Here is a 16454-nt window from a genome sequence, read left to right on the forward strand (position 1 = left end):
GGACTCCTTCCACGTCAGACCTTTGTCTATGTATGCCGCCGAGGTCCTGGTGGAGAAAGGAGCAAGACGAGTCAGCAAGGATCTTAGCCCGGATTTGGAACTGAAACTAAATGTTGGCGCCTTTCCAAGCTGAGAAAACATAACTCGACCTTTATTCACACAGCCACGCAGAAGCCTGGTACCGTGTCCAAATCACACTGTGAAACTAAAGAGGATAATATTTTCTACATGAAGAGAATTTAAGAACTTATTTCCAAAGTCAGATAACAACCCCAGTTTAGTGAGGCTCAGCATGCCCCGTTCACGGCCGTGGTTTGGACATGCAGGAGTCTCTATGTGGGGCGCTTCTTCCTTAATGGAGCGCATCATATAGATTAAGAAGAAGGAGGCACCGCCCTGGGAAGAGATTAATGGAGCCCTCGCAGGACCAGGTGTCTTTGCTCGAGGGAGTTTTTTTGAGGCCGTTATAATGCAAGGCCACCTCACATCTGGACACACTAAGCACACAGCCCGTTTCTTTTCCCCTTCTCCACAAGGCTGTGACCCAGTCCATGGGCCCCGCCCAGGATGTTGGCACCAAGCTGTTTTGAGCTTCTGGCCAGAAAGATCCTGAGCCAAAGAATTCTGTATTTTATCGGTCATCTTTGGTATTCTCCTAGTCTGACATGAAATGGACAAGCGAAAGAGTAACTGATAAGTAGGAGACGTACAAAGTGCACCCGTCACTTGGTATGCCTCCCCAGCTCTGTCCTCAGGGTAGGGGGGAGGCAGTGTGTCCCGGGCTACATATACCAGGCTCTCATTTCCTCCCTAGCCAGTGTCTGCCACAGGGCGAGCTCACTCAGTGTTGGTCACACGTGAAGTCAGAAAACTACCAAACGGATAGTTACACGTGAACTACCGTTGGCCCACAGTATGCCAAACTGCCATTGGCAGGATATTTCCTTGGGACTTTAGGATAAGAATTTTTCTTCTATCATGATGCTTTTGATAGCTAAGGCCAGGAAAGATCTCTGAGTGAAGAAAAAAGTAGAGAGAAAAAGGAAGTAGCAAGAGCAAAGGCCTTCTAGGATGATCCAGGAGTTGGGGGCCTTAGAGGAAAATCCTATCAGATCGGTAGGACAGGACAGGCCATCTTGAGTTTTATAGTACGTAGTAAAGAGTTTATGAGCATTCTAAGCACAGCGGGACACCAAGGCATTTAAACTGATGTGATTTACACCTTATAGTCATCATTCTGGCTTCTTTGTGCTGGGGAATGAATTTTAAGATTTAGAATCAAAGCAGGGAGAGAAGTAAAAACACATTACAGAAGTACTGAAGCCTTTCAAAGTGCACAAAAGTCCAACTCAGAATGGTGACATCACATAAACAATTTTATTTCGCCCACTCCCAGAGGAGGGAGGAAGAATGAATGCAGAGACAACCCAAGAGGTTTTTATGGAGAGAAGTAGACACACACTTTGGAAGCAAGAGAAGCTGGTGACAGAGAAAGAAGACCCTTGTATACGTGAGACCCACTAGATCAAAATTTCTCTCATACATTCTTAATTCCAGGAGAGATACAGAGATGAAAGAAGCAGGAAAAAGAGGAACTGTGTGTGTGTACACTAAAGTCTACTTCAAAACACACCTCCTTCCCTCTCTCCCCCCCCCTCTGCTAATCTCACTATTTCTAGGGAGATTTCACATCATCCTGTATCTTAGGCTTATTATTTCTCCTAGGAATATTAAGCCTGCTTTATTCACTGTCAAACAAAGATCGTCCCATGTGAAGAACCATTTCTGGCATCTCTAAGCAGAAGAAGTGTGTACTGAGATGCTAAGGCAGGAGAAGCAGGCCTGATTTTAGAGGAGCCTTACAGCTTTTTTTTTTTTTTTTTGCCAGTCCTGGGCCTTGGACTCAGGGCCTGAGCACTGTCCCTGAGCCTTACAGCTTTTGCTCTAAAGTTTGCTTAAAATGTCTGGCTTCATTTTTGCCCAAACATGCCGTGGCCGTTGCTGGTTCCTGCCTCCCTCTTCCCCTGAAACCGCCCCTCCTCACTGCGTGGCTATGCCTTCCAGTCTCCTCTTTGTTAATCCCAAACTTACACTGATAGGGCTGGAGGAAGAAGGGTCAAAAGGACCCAAAAAGTCAGTTCTCTGGGTTTCTTCCAAGAAGGCTGCTGAGCTGGAATATTTTTATTTTAAGAAAAAAAAAAAAAAAAGATGGCAGATGAGTTCAGCACAATGGACAGGGACAGGCGTTAGTGGCATCTCCTCCCCCCCTCCCCCTTTTTCCCCTCTATTCCAGTTTTCCTTGTCCCAGTAAAGAATAATTCCTCTTAATTCTCAGGCCTAAAATTTTGTACCATCCTTCTCTTTCTTTTCTACCCCATTACCAGTCCATCTTTTCATTCTGCTATATTTTCCTCTGAAAATATCCATCCATTGCATTATCTTTTGGATAACTCCCAGGGCCTCTCCCTTCTTTTGAGTTTTCTCACCTCTGCAAGGGTAGGAATGTCCTCTCAAGTCAAATTCAATCATGTTATTCCTTTTCTCGAAGTGTTTCAATTGTGTCTGGCCTCTCCTAACATGATATAGAACATGAAGTTCTATATCTAGTGGGTACAGGAGGTCAGAAGTCGATCTATTTTGTTCACTACTTACTGTAACTGCATGCCCAGAAACATAATAGTTACTAAAAAAAATTGGATAAATAAACCAAATAAGAATAGATAAAAAATTAATTGAGGATTAGTTAATAAATTCGTTCCTGAGAACAAACGGTGTTCTCTTGGATTGAATAGACCTTCTCAAGTTATTTGAAAGCAAAGCTATAGGAGGATAATACAAGGAGGGTGTTTTGGCTGGGTATTGGTGGCTCTCACCAGGATTCCCAGCTACTCAGGCAGCTGATCTGAACATTGAAGTTTGAAGCTATTTGAGACAGAAAGGCCTATGAGACTCATCTCCAATTAACCCCCCAAACTCCAGAAATAGAGCTCTGGCTTAAGTGTAAGCATCAAGCAGAAAAGCACAGGGACAGCACCCAGGCCACGAGTTCAAGCCCTAGGATAGGCACAAAAAAAACTGTGAATCAGGGGTACAGATAGAAAAATGTAACTTGTTGTTTTGCAGAATGAGAGTGCTAATGACCCCCTAAAACTTTGTGTAATAAGTTAAAAATGGGACTCATTAATTTGGTGGCACATTTTTCTTTGTCTCCAGCCATTTCAGTTCAGGCACAAACATGGAGTAAGAACGAAACCTAATCAAGCTGAGGGTCTTGCATAGGTACAATACCATGAGAGGAGGAGGGCAGAGAAGTTGGGGTGTATATACTATGGTACCATGACGATTATGTGAAGTCAAAGCTTAGAGAAAAGGTAGAAATCCAGTGTGTTATATTCAAATCAAGACTATTCAGGTGCTTTAACCCATGGCCGTGAGAAGAATTGAGATGACACCAGGAGAATGAGTTGCCAGGGTGAATCAGAGGAAGAGGTAGGAGAAATTAAGTAAGTGATATACACTGAGAAGCAGAAGGATTGAGCAATTCATCACCTGAGAATTGATGGTATCAAGAATAAAGACAGGAATGGTTGAGATAGGGACATAATACTAAGTATTAAAGTACAGAAGTGGTGTCAGGAAGACAGGAAGATGACAAGAAAAAGGGGAAGTTGAAGGGTAGTACCAGTTACTGGCAGACATTTCAAAGAAGATGAGAGTTTTTGCAAGAGGGGAGGAGAGATTACATAGACATAGTAGTAAGGAACCAGGAGACTATCTATTCTGCTCCCAGGCCCTATGGTCTGTTTCTTGAAAAGAGTGAGCCGGTAACAGGCATTCAGATTTCTGCTCAAATAAGTAGAGAAAGGAAATGGCCAGACTTGGATAGAATGCTATAGTTTGGAGCCATGGTCCCATATTTGTATGTGCATAGATTTAATTTTTTTCATGTTCAAACAGCAGCTCTTAGCTTTTCATATCCTTGCAAACTAGAGCTGTCATTCTTGAACAGAACTCCAGTTGTCAAGTCTTTTCACCAAGCATGTGAGTGTCAGAAAACAGGAAGCTAAATTAGGTAGAATCTATGCAACAGAAACACTCTGAAGGCTTCGAGACATTTGTCTATCCATTAACTATTTATATTCTGCGTGTTTTTGTAATGCATTTGAGGAATACAGCTCTGTATTTCATAGCATTATTCTTTGAAAAATAGTCAAGTGAATATTGCACTAAAGAATTCAAAGAAAGCATAGACTGGCAAAAGAAGACACGTGGTCTCATTTCCTTCAATGTCATAACATGAGGCTGAGATTTTTATGTGAAGACACTTTTTTTTTTTTTTTTTTTGGCCAGTCCTGGGCCTTGGACTCAGGGCCTGAGCACTGTCCCTGGCTTCTTCCCGCTCAAGGCTAGCACTCTGCCACTTGAGCCACAGCGCCGCTTCTGGCCGTTTTCTGTATATGTGGTGCTGGGGAATCGAACCTAGGGCCTCGTGTATCCGAGGCAGGCACTCTTGCCACTAGGCTATATCCCCAGCCCTGAAGACACTTTTGGCAAAGCCATTACACACAAAAAAATTAATCTAGAGCAATCTTAGCAAGTCACTCTAACCTACCAAGAGATTTTGAGTGCCAGAGACTGCAACTTCAGAAATATACTTGCTGCATACCTTAATGAAAAGCATATGTTTGATCAATTCCCATTTAATGGTAAGGATTTTTCTCTGGTATTACTCTAGAACTATATATATATATATATATATATATATATATTTTTTTTTTTTTTGGCCAGTCCTGGGCCTTGGACTCCGGGCCTGAGCACTGTCCCTGGCTTCTTCCCGCTCAAGGCTAGCACTCTGCCACTTGAGCCACAGCGCCGCTTCTGGCCGTTTTCTGTATATGTGGTGCTGGGGAATTGAACCTAGGGCCTCGTGTATCCGAGGCAGGCACTCTTGCCACTAGGCTATATCCCCAGCCCTAGAACTATATTTTTAATCCACTTCTTTCTACTCCCTTTACCATCAAATCACAGAAAACACAAAACTGATACTTCTGTCAGTATTTAATAAATGTTAACCTAGTGTGGTTTTATGTGTCTGTAATCTCAGCTATGTGGGAAGCAGAAATGAGAGAGAGGTCACTTTTCAAAGTCAGCCCAGGCAAAAACAGCAACAACCAAAACCTACCTGAAATCTCGAGCTGGGAGTAACAGCACCTTTTGTAATCGCAGCCATGTGGGAAGCGGAGGTAGATGCATCCAAGGGCAGTTTCCTGCCACACTGGGGCCCCTATCTGAAAAACAAATTATAGTAAAATAAAAGTTATAAACACAGCTCAAGTACCGGGATGGCTGTCTGGAAAGCACCAGGCTCTGAGTTCCAACTCCTCCCGGTACCACCAAAAACTACAAAGAAATTTTGAATTCCATGGATTTTTAAAACTATACAAATCTATACAATTTCTTTTACTAAAAATTTATTGTTTTTTTTCCATGTATTCTTCAAAAACATACTTCATACTGAATGCATACCAAAAGCTATTAATATCGGTTAGTACCATACTGGCTTTATGAGAATGAAAGAAAGTGTTTCTTTGAATACTTAGGTTAGCTAAAGTACAGAACTAAAAGAAAGCTCTACAAAATCATACACATATCCATCTAGGTGAGTCTCCGCAGCAGTTAGAACAAGGGCGCAGAGAACATATATGGGAGGCAAAGCTTTCTAAAGAGCGATCGGACACCATAAATCACAAAAGAATTGTGACCCACATCTTTCAGTCTACTTTACCTAGTATTAAAAACTCCAGGCTGCACGTAGCGCTATATGCTTGGAATGGCTGGAATTTCCATTTCAGATTCTAGCCTTGCTAAAATAAACAAGACTATCTTTTTAAAAAAAGATAGACATAGTGGTACCTGCCTGTACAAAGAAGTCCAAGGTAAGCTGAATACAGTCTGAGGACAGCTCTAGGCAAAAGCCAGACCCTACCTGAAAAATAAAGTATAAGGGGTCGCAGGCATGGCTCAACTGGTAACCAAGGACCCTGAGTTCAAATCCTGCTACTGTAAAAATGCCAGAATTGCTGGTGATTGCCATGTGGTATGCTTTACTGAGCCCCTGGGTTTGCTCCCACAGGCATGGGATGGGTGGGGGTGTGGGGGGAGAAGGCACTGCATGTGTCTGAGCCCCGAAGTTTCCAGCTCTTCCAGCCAAGTTTACACTGGATGAGCTGTGCCCTCTGTGTGGGGAAGATAACGCATCTTCAGCCAAACAGAAGGTAAGGGCATCCTAGAGGTGTTAACCTGGGAGGCCAGATTTTCCCAGTAGGAGAAGAAAGTTCCCGGGAAAGTGAATTTCTCCTCCTTCCATTCCCCCAAGGGCGTTTCAAGGCCTGATTGTGCTGTGTGTGGAATTCCTGCTCAGTGGGTCTATTTTAGTTGATCATGCAAAAAAAAAAAAAAAGAGCATTGGCAAACTATATGGAATAATGGACATTGATTTGCCTCACTATTGTAGCTGTGTGTGCCTTACGACATCATTGTGCGTACTTTACCCGTACTCAGTAAAATCCATTAAACGTTTTCTGGATCGGAATTTTCTTTAATAGCACCTGCAAAAATTGAAATATAAGGGAAAGCAGGGGGAGCTCACTATTCCAGTCTACAGAAGAATCGAGCCTTCTGATAAGCTTCTCTAAAGTGCAGAATCACTTGCTTCATGGAAAAGTTTCATAGGGTCCATTTTTATCATGAAATCAAATGTTTGGAGTGTGGTTCTGTTGTTTCCGTCCCTCCTGGACAGTACTATCTGGACTCCCAGTTGACTTAAGTGGTAGAGCAGCAGCCCTGATTGCAAAAGCTAAACTACACTCTTAGGCCCTGAGTTCGAGCCCCAATACCAGCACACACACACACCAAGAAAAGGTGTCTCATTTTACATTACTAATTTTCAGAGTCCGTGTGAAAACTGTTCAGTGGTCAGAATTTAAATGTTAAATATACTGACAGAAAGGACTTGCTACAAATTAATAAGTATAAATGATGTATGAATTAGTCTAGGATTTGGAAGATCAAAGAAAAAGTAACACTTCACGATTTTATGCACATGGAAAAGGGAGGGGGATGAATATTTAAATCTGCCAGCAACGAAATTTTCACTGTTGTCCAACATTTGTATTTTGGAAGAACCAAGTCCCTCAATGAACCCTGGTTAAAGGAAAGGGCTCAGGACCCATGCGTGGTCTTGCTGTAGAAAACTGTCTCTTACACTAGCAGTGAGTATAGGGGACAAGCAAGGTCAAGGAGAAGACTACTTGAGGTTAACGTAGACTAGAAAGAGCACCCTTTCTCCTGGCATCTCTGGCTTTGTTTCCTGCATTTGGAAAGAAGAGAGACAGACAAATTGTTGGGGGCGGGGGGCGGGTGTAGGACATACTGTTCAGGTTAGAACCTCTGAATTTGACTGTGTCCGTGGATAAATCCACGGTTGTGCATCACAATTAATTGCTTCCTTGGCCAAAGTGAGTTTGAGCTAGGTAAGATTTTCAGCTTTAAAAGTTTTGATCACTAAGCTTGAGTGAGGCTATGTCTTAGCAACTTGCTTTCCGTTGCTCACAAGAGTCTGCCTGTCTACGGTGGCTGTCGGGTTCAGACATGAGAATAGACAGATCATATATTCTTCCTCTCTTTGCTTCATAGTTTATAGCTATTGCTGCATTTTATGTGGATATTCACTCATAATTAAGAATTATGATGGGACTCACAGACTGATACCCACTCGACCTAAGTGCAATACATTTTGTTTTAGAGTATTCTGAATGCATTTTAGTAGTTTAATTATTTTTTGGCTAAGAAAAACTGTAAGAACACCCTTAGCCTGCTAAATGATTGCATGAATGATTAAAAAATTTGATAGTTAAAATGACTTTACTAAGGCTATTTATTATGTACAGTGGTGAAATAGGCTTGGAAAAACTCAGACTGAGGTGAGGGTTGTTTGATATTTCTGTCAGCCCATTTCGTTCTTATAAAAACCACAGCTATTTGTTAATGATGACTCTTCTCTTTTAAGTAAGATACCCTAGGTTCGGACAAGATTATAATATATGGTGACATATTTGCATTTGTAACTGAAGGAAAAACATTGTAAAAACTTGTAAATTTCTGAGTATTCCTCCCTTATTTCCAAAGAACGTATTCTTGTTCATATTCATTAGAGAATAAAAATTAAATGAATAAATGCGTCCATGTATCATCTTGAAAGCAATAGTTGGCTTTCACCGCTGAAATGGAATTGGATTTTTTTCTCAAGCTCCCACTATACTTAGAAGTAACTTAGATGGTGGAAACCATTGTTTGTTTAAGGTAATCTCTTGGATATGGCATGAAAAGAAAGAAAGAATAAAACATAATGCCCTTCCTCCTGACACCCAGGCCGTGGGAACTTTCCCAGTCCAGAGATTCAGAACAGCTCCTATTGCAGAAACACAATCACAAGACAGGTGTCAGCTCTATAGTATAGCAATGAATTTTGTTGGAAGAAGAACTAAAATCACACTTTTGTGTCTGCGTACGACTTACAGAGATCTGAAATACTAGTTCACTTTGATTAAAGGAGTCTACTGCAAACTCAGAAGGGGAAGGAGCATCTTTAATTTTAATAATGGTAAATTAAATTGATCATTTCCCCCATACAGAGATCAAGTGGTGAGTCCCCTAGTGTTCCTTAATGGCCACAAGTAGAAATTAATTCTGAATAATAAGAAAAAGGAAATTTACTGGATTGTATCATTAGAAAGTTCAAAGGACAGACTAGTTTATGCATAGTAAAGTAAATGATATCGGCAATATTTTTTTCCCTGTGTTGGCTTCATGTTTAGTGTGCTGGACCCCATAGTTCTAAAATAGTATCACTAAGAGCAGCCAAGTCTGTTCTCTTTGGCTTTCATAATTTCTACTCTCTGCCCAATGCTGTCATTGCGGCTAGGGATGGGGTACTGTGGTTAGGTAGGCTGGGTCATGTGACGTCTCTATGAAGAAAGTAAGTGGTGATAGCTCCATTGCGTGTGAGACAGACCACGTCCATAAATGAAGGGAGAGAAGAAAGAAGGATGGTTTGAGATGAATTTGTGCCGTAGCAGCAGCAGTGAAGTGAATATGCATGCAAGCTGAAGAGATCTTACAAGCTGTGATACCAATTGCTTTTTTAAAAAATTTAAATGTTATTGTAAAGGTGATGTAAAAAGGGGTTGCATCACATAAGTCAGGTAATGAGTACATTTCTTTGTGCACAGTGTCACCCTCTCCTTCATCTTCTCCCACTTTTCCCCATCTCAACCCTCCTCTCCCACCAGGTTGTAAACTTCTTTTCCAAGGTCATGAGACTCTTATCTCCAATTAACCACCAAAAAACACCCTGGAAGTAGAGCTGTGGCTTAAGTGGTAGAGTGCTAGCCTTGAGCAAAACAGCTCAGGGACAGTGCCTAGGCCCTAAGTTCAAGCCCTAGGACCAGCACCAAAAAAAAAAAAAAGAAAGAAAAGTAAGGAAACAAAGAAAGAAGAGAAGGAAGGAAGAAAAGAAGAGGGAAGGAAGACAAGAAGGAAAAGAGGAAAAGAGAAGGGAGGGAAAGAGGGAGGGAGGAAGAGAAAAAGGGAGGGAAGGAAGGAAGGAAGGAAGGAAGGAAGGAAGGAAGGAAGGAGGGAGGGAGGGAGGGAGGGAGGGAGGGAGGGAGGGAGGGAGAGAGGGAGGGAGGGAGGGAAGGAAGGAAGGAAGAAAGGAAGGAAGGAAGAAAGAAAGGAAGGAAGGCTGGTTACCTGATTTCTTATGGGTGGGTAAATTTTATTTCTCATCTCTATTGTATTAAAAATGTTCCCAAGATAGGATTATATTTCAATTTAAACTCTTATTTTGCCTTTTAGGTGGACAAAAAAATCGTAAGAACTGAGATAGGAGTTCTTCTTCGCCTCTCGCATCCAAACATTGTAAGTGGTTTTGACCTACTATTTCAAATATTTCCCAAAGCTTTAGCATGGGACTGCTGTCCATATCTGTCCATGACGATTACAAGAAGGGGTCTGCCACTCTGGAAGCCACAGGGGCTGTTTATAACCTCATCTCATAGTAGTTTCAGTTCTTTGGATGAATAAATCTTACAAATTTATTGATTAGGTTCAAGATGGATGGGTTAGCCAGAGATACTGTGTGTCTTTTCATGCACAAGAGGATGGAATTGAAGAGTTTTGTTTTGCTGTGCTACAATACAATATTGGCTCTCTCCTCCTTTTGTATGGCTATCATATCCCTATGCCACTGCCCAGAAAGCCTCTGAAGAAACTGGCTTGCCTTCCAGAGCCATTTCAGTCTTCTCTGAAAGAGTCACTGCTTCGGGAACCGTGGAGAGAGAGATGCCAATCAGTGATATATTCCAATGGAGAAAACAAAAGAAAATGTCCTTAGAAGTTCTGCTTCTGGTCAATGTCCAGACAGCGCCTCTGAAGGGACATGTCTGTTGAAAAGCCTTTCTGAACCAATGAAGTGGAAAAGTATGAAATCATTTCCCCAGCCATAAATTGATTTTAGTAATTAAGCCATCTAGTTCATAAAACACCTTTCTCATTTCTCTGAGAAAGCTGTATCTGAAGGGATTATCCGGTTGAGAAGGAGTCCGGTATGTGAGCTAAGAATGCACTTAGCAAAATACCAGCAAATGCTTCTTAAAAAAATAATTATTTCTTTATTGTCAAAGTGAGGTACAGAGTGGTTACAGTTTCATACATAAGGCAGTATGTATATTTCTTACCCAACTTGCTTCCTCCCCCCTCATCCCTTCTTGCCTCCCCCTCTCCATTTCCTCTTCCTCCCCATAAGTTGTACAATTGCCTTACACCATATAGTTTATATGTATTGCTGATGCATTGGTTTGTCTTTTATCCTTTGTCTCTTCATTTTGGTATTCCCTTTCCCTTCCCTCGTTCCAATACAAATATATACAATATCCAGGGTAATAAAATCAGTTACAGTGATATCAGTGGTAAAACCATGGGGAAGAAAGACCAAAGTAAAGGGGCATAATTTCACACAGTACATTGAAAATAATAACAACAATGATATACCACTTGTTTCCATAACTTGGAATTCATTGTGGTTAGCATCATCTTATGTGTTCATATGGGCATAGCTTGAGCTGTTCTAATCTTCTGCTAGGACTATCCTAGATGTGTACTAATTATTCCAAATGAGGGAAACCAAAGAGTCTATGTTTCCTTGGGTCTGGCTCACTTCACTTAGTATGAGTTTTCCAAGTCCTTCCATTTCCTTACAAATGGGGCAATGCCATTCTTTCTGATAGAGGCATAGAATTCCATTGTGTATATGTACTACATTTTTCTGATCCATCATCTACTGAGGGGCATCTAGGTTGGTTCCATATTTTAGCAATAACAAATTGTGCTGCGATGAACATTATTGTGCTGGTGGCTGTTGTCCGTTGTATGGCCAGTGACGATCTTCTCCCGATCTGTGGGTTTTCTATTTATCTTGTAAGCTATGTCCTTTGCCGTGCAGAATCTCTGCAGTTTGATGCAATCCCATTTGTCCAACCTTTCTTTAATTTTTTGTGTTTCTGGGCCTTTATTAAGAAAGTTTTGTCCAGTGCTAAGGAGCCCAAGTGTTTTTCCTAGTCCTTCCTGCAATGTCTTCAGGTTATCTGATTTTACCCTGAGGTTTTTGATCCATTTGGAACTGATTCTGGTGCAGGGTGATATATAAGGATCTAGTTTTAGTTTGTTCCAGGTGTTGAACCAGTTTTGCCAGCACCATTTGTTGAAAAGGCTGTCTTCCATCCTATTTTTTTTTTTAGCTCCTTTAACAATAGGTCTACGGGTTCATTTCTGGGTCTTCAGTTCTATTCCATTGGGCTTCAGGCCTGTTCTTGTGCCAATACCAAGCTGTTTTTATTACTATTTTATTACTATAGCTTTGTAATAGAGCTTGAAGTTTGGTATTGATATTTCTCCAGCATTGTTCTTCCTGCTTAGGATTGGTTTTGCTATTTGGGGTCTCTTATTGTTCAGTATGAATTTTGGGATTGCTTCCTCTATTTCGTTAAAGAATGGTCTTGGGATAGTGATGGATTTTGCATTGAATTTTTAGATAGCCTTTGGCAATATTGCCATTTTCAAGATGTTAATCCTCCCAATCCAGGAGCATGGGAGGTTTTTCCATTCCCTTAGTTCTGCTTTAATTTCCTTCTTCAGGTTTTTAAAGTTCTCATCATAGAGGTCTTTCACTTCTTTGGTTAAGGATATTCCTAAGTATCTTATGTTTTTTTTTTGTTTTTTTTTTTGGCCAGTCCTGGGCCTTGGACTCAGGGCTTGAGCACTGTCCCTGGCTTCTTCCCGCTCAAGGCTAGCACTCTGCCACTTGAGCCACAGCGCCGCTTCTGGCCGTTTTGTGTATATGTGGTGCTGGGGAATCGAACCTAGGGCCTCGGGTATCCGAGGCAGGCACTCTGGCCACTAGGCTATATCCCCAGCCCAGTATCTTATGTTTTTTGAGGCTATTGTAAATGGAGTTGCTTTCCTGATTTCAGCCTCACTCTTTGCATTGTTGGCATACAAAGAAGCCATTGATTTTTGAGGATTTATTTTACATCCTGCTACTTTACCAAAGTTTTGGATCTGCTCAAGTAACTTGGGCATAGAGTCTATGGGGCTCTTTAAATACAGGATCAGGTCACCTGCAGAGAGAGGGTTCTTAACTTGGTCTTTCCCTATTTGGATCCTGTTTGTATTTGCTTCTTGCCTTAGACGACAGCAAGGCAGGCCGTTTCTAGCCTCAGTTCAGCACCACAGAGATAAAGCACAGAGCCAAGACATCCCCCACCCCACCCCCACACACCCTCAGTACTGCCGTACTTGGTGCGCTGCTGTCGTCCTGAAGCTTCTCCTTCCTGGTCTTGAGTTGGCTTCTTGGTTCTCACAAATCCTCAGGTCTGTATTCAGAAGAAAAGTTCCAAGGACCTTACCAGTAGAATAAGATGAGGGGGGGAAATTCTCAGAAACTCTGCTACAACAGCATGGAGCCCGGCTTGTCACACATGGCTTAGACCATCGCAGTCCACAAGGGATGGGGTGCCTTGCTCTCCCGAACAAAATCCAGATTCGGTGTGCAATACAGGGAAAAGCATTGGATAAGTAACTGACAAAATGACCACACTGGATCAGTGTTTTCCTGTTACCCAGCTCTTCTGTGTTCTAAAGAGGTCCCAGTGTGGAATTTTCCTCAAAGTGGATTAATCCTGACCATCAGATTCTCTGATATACGTAGAAAAGAATATCCCAAATTGGTCCTATTCTCCGGATGTGTTGACAACCCTGCTGCTCCGTCAAATCTCTGCCATCACGCTTTGCCGAGGGACCAGCAACGTTTTAGCTGCAGAGAGCACCCTGCTGCATATACAAACTCTCCCTCGGCCTGCCCTGCCTCACACCCCTCATTGCAATGCCCTGGTTCATTTCTGATTCTAGAAAAAGGCAGAAATTGCGATAGTTTGGTAAAATGTGGGAAGTGTTTCTAAGGTAGTTATTTTTCAAGTATGCAAGAGAAAATTTCCAAATGTCATAAGGCCTTTGGAAATTAAGAGGTCACTGACAAAATCAACACTCAAGATGGAGGAGGATGACTATCTATCTACCTGATACAAGAATAAGGGACTTTTACTATTAACAGTGATCTGACACATTACTACTATACAGCATCATTTTAACCATGATTTTAGATGTTTACAAGAAAAGTGAAAATAAGGACTCTTATCATACTCATTTTAATATGTATCTTTCCCCAGATAAAACTTAAGGAAATATTTGAAACCCCTACAGAAATCAGCTTGGTCCTAGAACTCGTCACAGGAGGGGAACTCTTCGACAGGTAAGTTGGATCTGGAAACGGAAGCAAAGAAATACTTGTTGGGAGCCCAAAATAACTGAAAGGAAATTTTCCCTAAAATTTTTCACAATAAAATATGGGGTAACAAGTTGGAGAAGAAATGTACTCACTGCCTTACATATGAAACCGTAACTCCTCTGTATATCACTTTGACAATATAGAAATGGAAAAAAATCAGTCATATTACTTGGTACACTTTTCTACAGTTAGTCTTGGAGAGATCGTTGAAGAAATGTGAGCAGTATTTAATAAGATATATGTAGACAAGAAGTTGGGATGCTTAGTAAATTAGAGAGGAACACTTTTATTATCTTTCCAAACATTTACTTTGCCAATAAGAAAATAGAATTTAACTTTTTTATTGATTTTTTTGTTTCTTTATTGTCAGACTGATGTATAGAGGGGTTACCGTTTCATATGTAAGACAGTGCATATACATTTCTTATCCAACGTGTTACCTCCTCCCTCATTTTCTCCCTGCCTCCTTTCTCCCCATTCCACCCCCATGAGTTGTACAGTTGGTTTACACCATACAGTTTTGTAAGTATTGCTGTTGCATTGGTTTGTCTTTTTATCCTTTGTCACTCGATTTTAGTATTCCCTTTCCCTTCCCTAGTTCCAACACACATATGTGCAATATGCAGGGTAATAAAATCAGTTACAGTGATATCAGGGCTATTATCTTTTCCCTTTTGATACTGGGGATGGGACCCAGACCATTGCACTAGCTAGGCAAGTGCTTTGCCATTGAGCAACATCCCAGCCCTAAGAAAATAGAAGTTGAGGTCACATTAAACTGACAAATAGTAAGACTTATGAGGATATTTTATCAGAATATACTAAAGGAAAAATCATAGAAAGTTAAGCATATACAGTGACAGTATATTTTGATACAAACATCTCATAATATATTATAACAGTATATTTTATCATATGGGATATATATAGTACATAGTTTATACTGTATATATATAATATATAAAGGTGGATATTTATATACTACATATAATATAGTATATATACTATGTTATATATATACACATGTGCACATAATATATACTGAATATATAATATATACTACATGCTATTATAGTATAATACAAAAATCTTACAATCCCATACGTTGATACAAATTTCATAAACAAGGTGCTGATGGCTAAGCCACTCAAGAGGCTGAGATCCAGAGGATCTCTGTTCCAAGATGAGCTGGGCAGCAAAGTTTTGTGAAATTATATTTCCAAAATGACAAGCAAAAAAGCAGGATTGTAGATAGATCCCAACGGGTGGAGCATCTGCTACGCGAGCAGTCAAGCGAATGTGAGCTCCTGAATTCAAGCCTCAATACAGAGAAGGGAAAAACAAAACTCCTAAAGGTTACTTCTCTTCAAATGATTGTCCTTAGACCTATTTTCTTCAGTAGTCTATATAGAGATTCATGCTCCAAAGTAGCACATGGTTTGTTTTTGCCACTTCTCACTGGTTTTGCTTGTCTGTTCGTAGTTCATCCCCTCATGGCAGAAACTTGAGAACTGGAGAGAGAAAGATGTGTTGAAATGTGTCAGGGGGGTCGCGAGGCAGATACTCGTTAAGTTTCAACGGCTTTCACTCGGGATGATTACTTATTTCCTTGTGAGCTCTTGAGAAAATTGTTCTGTGCTCATCCGGGGAGTCCACTGGGAATGGAAACAAATAGGTACACATTCCAAGCTGATGCAGAGGTTTGTTTTAAAATTGGAGGGGCCAGGAGAGAATTGAGCTGTGGCTTAAAGAGGACACAGAAGAGAGAATGAGTGCTTAGGATCATAGAAAATGCTCCATGAATATTTTCTGAGTGAGAGAATAAATGGCCAAAGGTGACAATGAATGGACTGTAAAGAGAAACCTAAAAGGACTGGTTTTGCTTGTGTTGGGTGAGGAACATTTCCCGTTCCTGAATGGTCTGAAGGTTGTGTTGCCCTACATTGAAGTACCGAACTGCTAACCCTCAAGATGATGGCATTTGGAAGTGGAGTCTTTAGGAGATAGTTATGGAGACAGAGCCCTTACTGATGGGATTAGATGGCCTGACAGTAAGAGGCCCAATGGAGACTTCTCATTCCTTCCCCCATATAAAGAAAATCTGCGGGCGCCTTAACTGTGGACCCTCCAGGACTACTTGCTTGTTGTTTATAAACCACTCAGCAAACAGTAGTTTGTTAAAGCTGCCTGACCAAAGACATCTTCCTTCCCATCGTAACTCCATCTGTTTGAATTTTTTGTCTCCTCGGAAGCTTCCTAAAATGATACTGCTTTTCTGTTCGTTTCTCATATTACCCAGTGAAAATCTGAATCTTTACACAGAAGGAATCAAATTCCAGCTTGATTTGGATTGACATACGTATCTTCAACAAACAGATGCCTAATTTTGCTCCTACGGGAGATTAAGATTTCCTTAGAATGGAGGGGTGTTAACACTTGTAAGACTATGATCATTTTCATATTTCTAAGGCAAATGAACCAACTGAAAGGAGAG

The 16454-nt window shown here is 41.1% G+C and overlaps 1 protein-coding gene across 1 annotated transcript in view; it reads left to right on the plus strand.

Moving 5' to 3' along the window:
* Nucleotides 1-16454, plus strand: part of Camk4 (calcium/calmodulin dependent protein kinase IV) — a 158254-nt gene that overhangs the window by 93612 nt on the left and 48188 nt on the right. The window contains exons 3-4 of the mRNA XM_048331159.1: nt 9916-9978; nt 13842-13924. Of these exons, the coding sequence (XP_048187116.1) occupies nt 9916-9978; nt 13842-13924 (146 nt within the window). The remainder of the gene's footprint in view (nt 1-9915; nt 9979-13841; nt 13925-16454) is intronic.

The sequence above is a fragment of the Perognathus longimembris genome, chromosome 22 (genome assembly GCF_023159225.1).
Source record: "Perognathus longimembris pacificus isolate PPM17 chromosome 22, ASM2315922v1, whole genome shotgun sequence".
In the NCBI taxonomy this organism is placed as follows: Eukaryota; Metazoa; Chordata; class Mammalia; order Rodentia; family Heteromyidae; genus Perognathus; species Perognathus longimembris.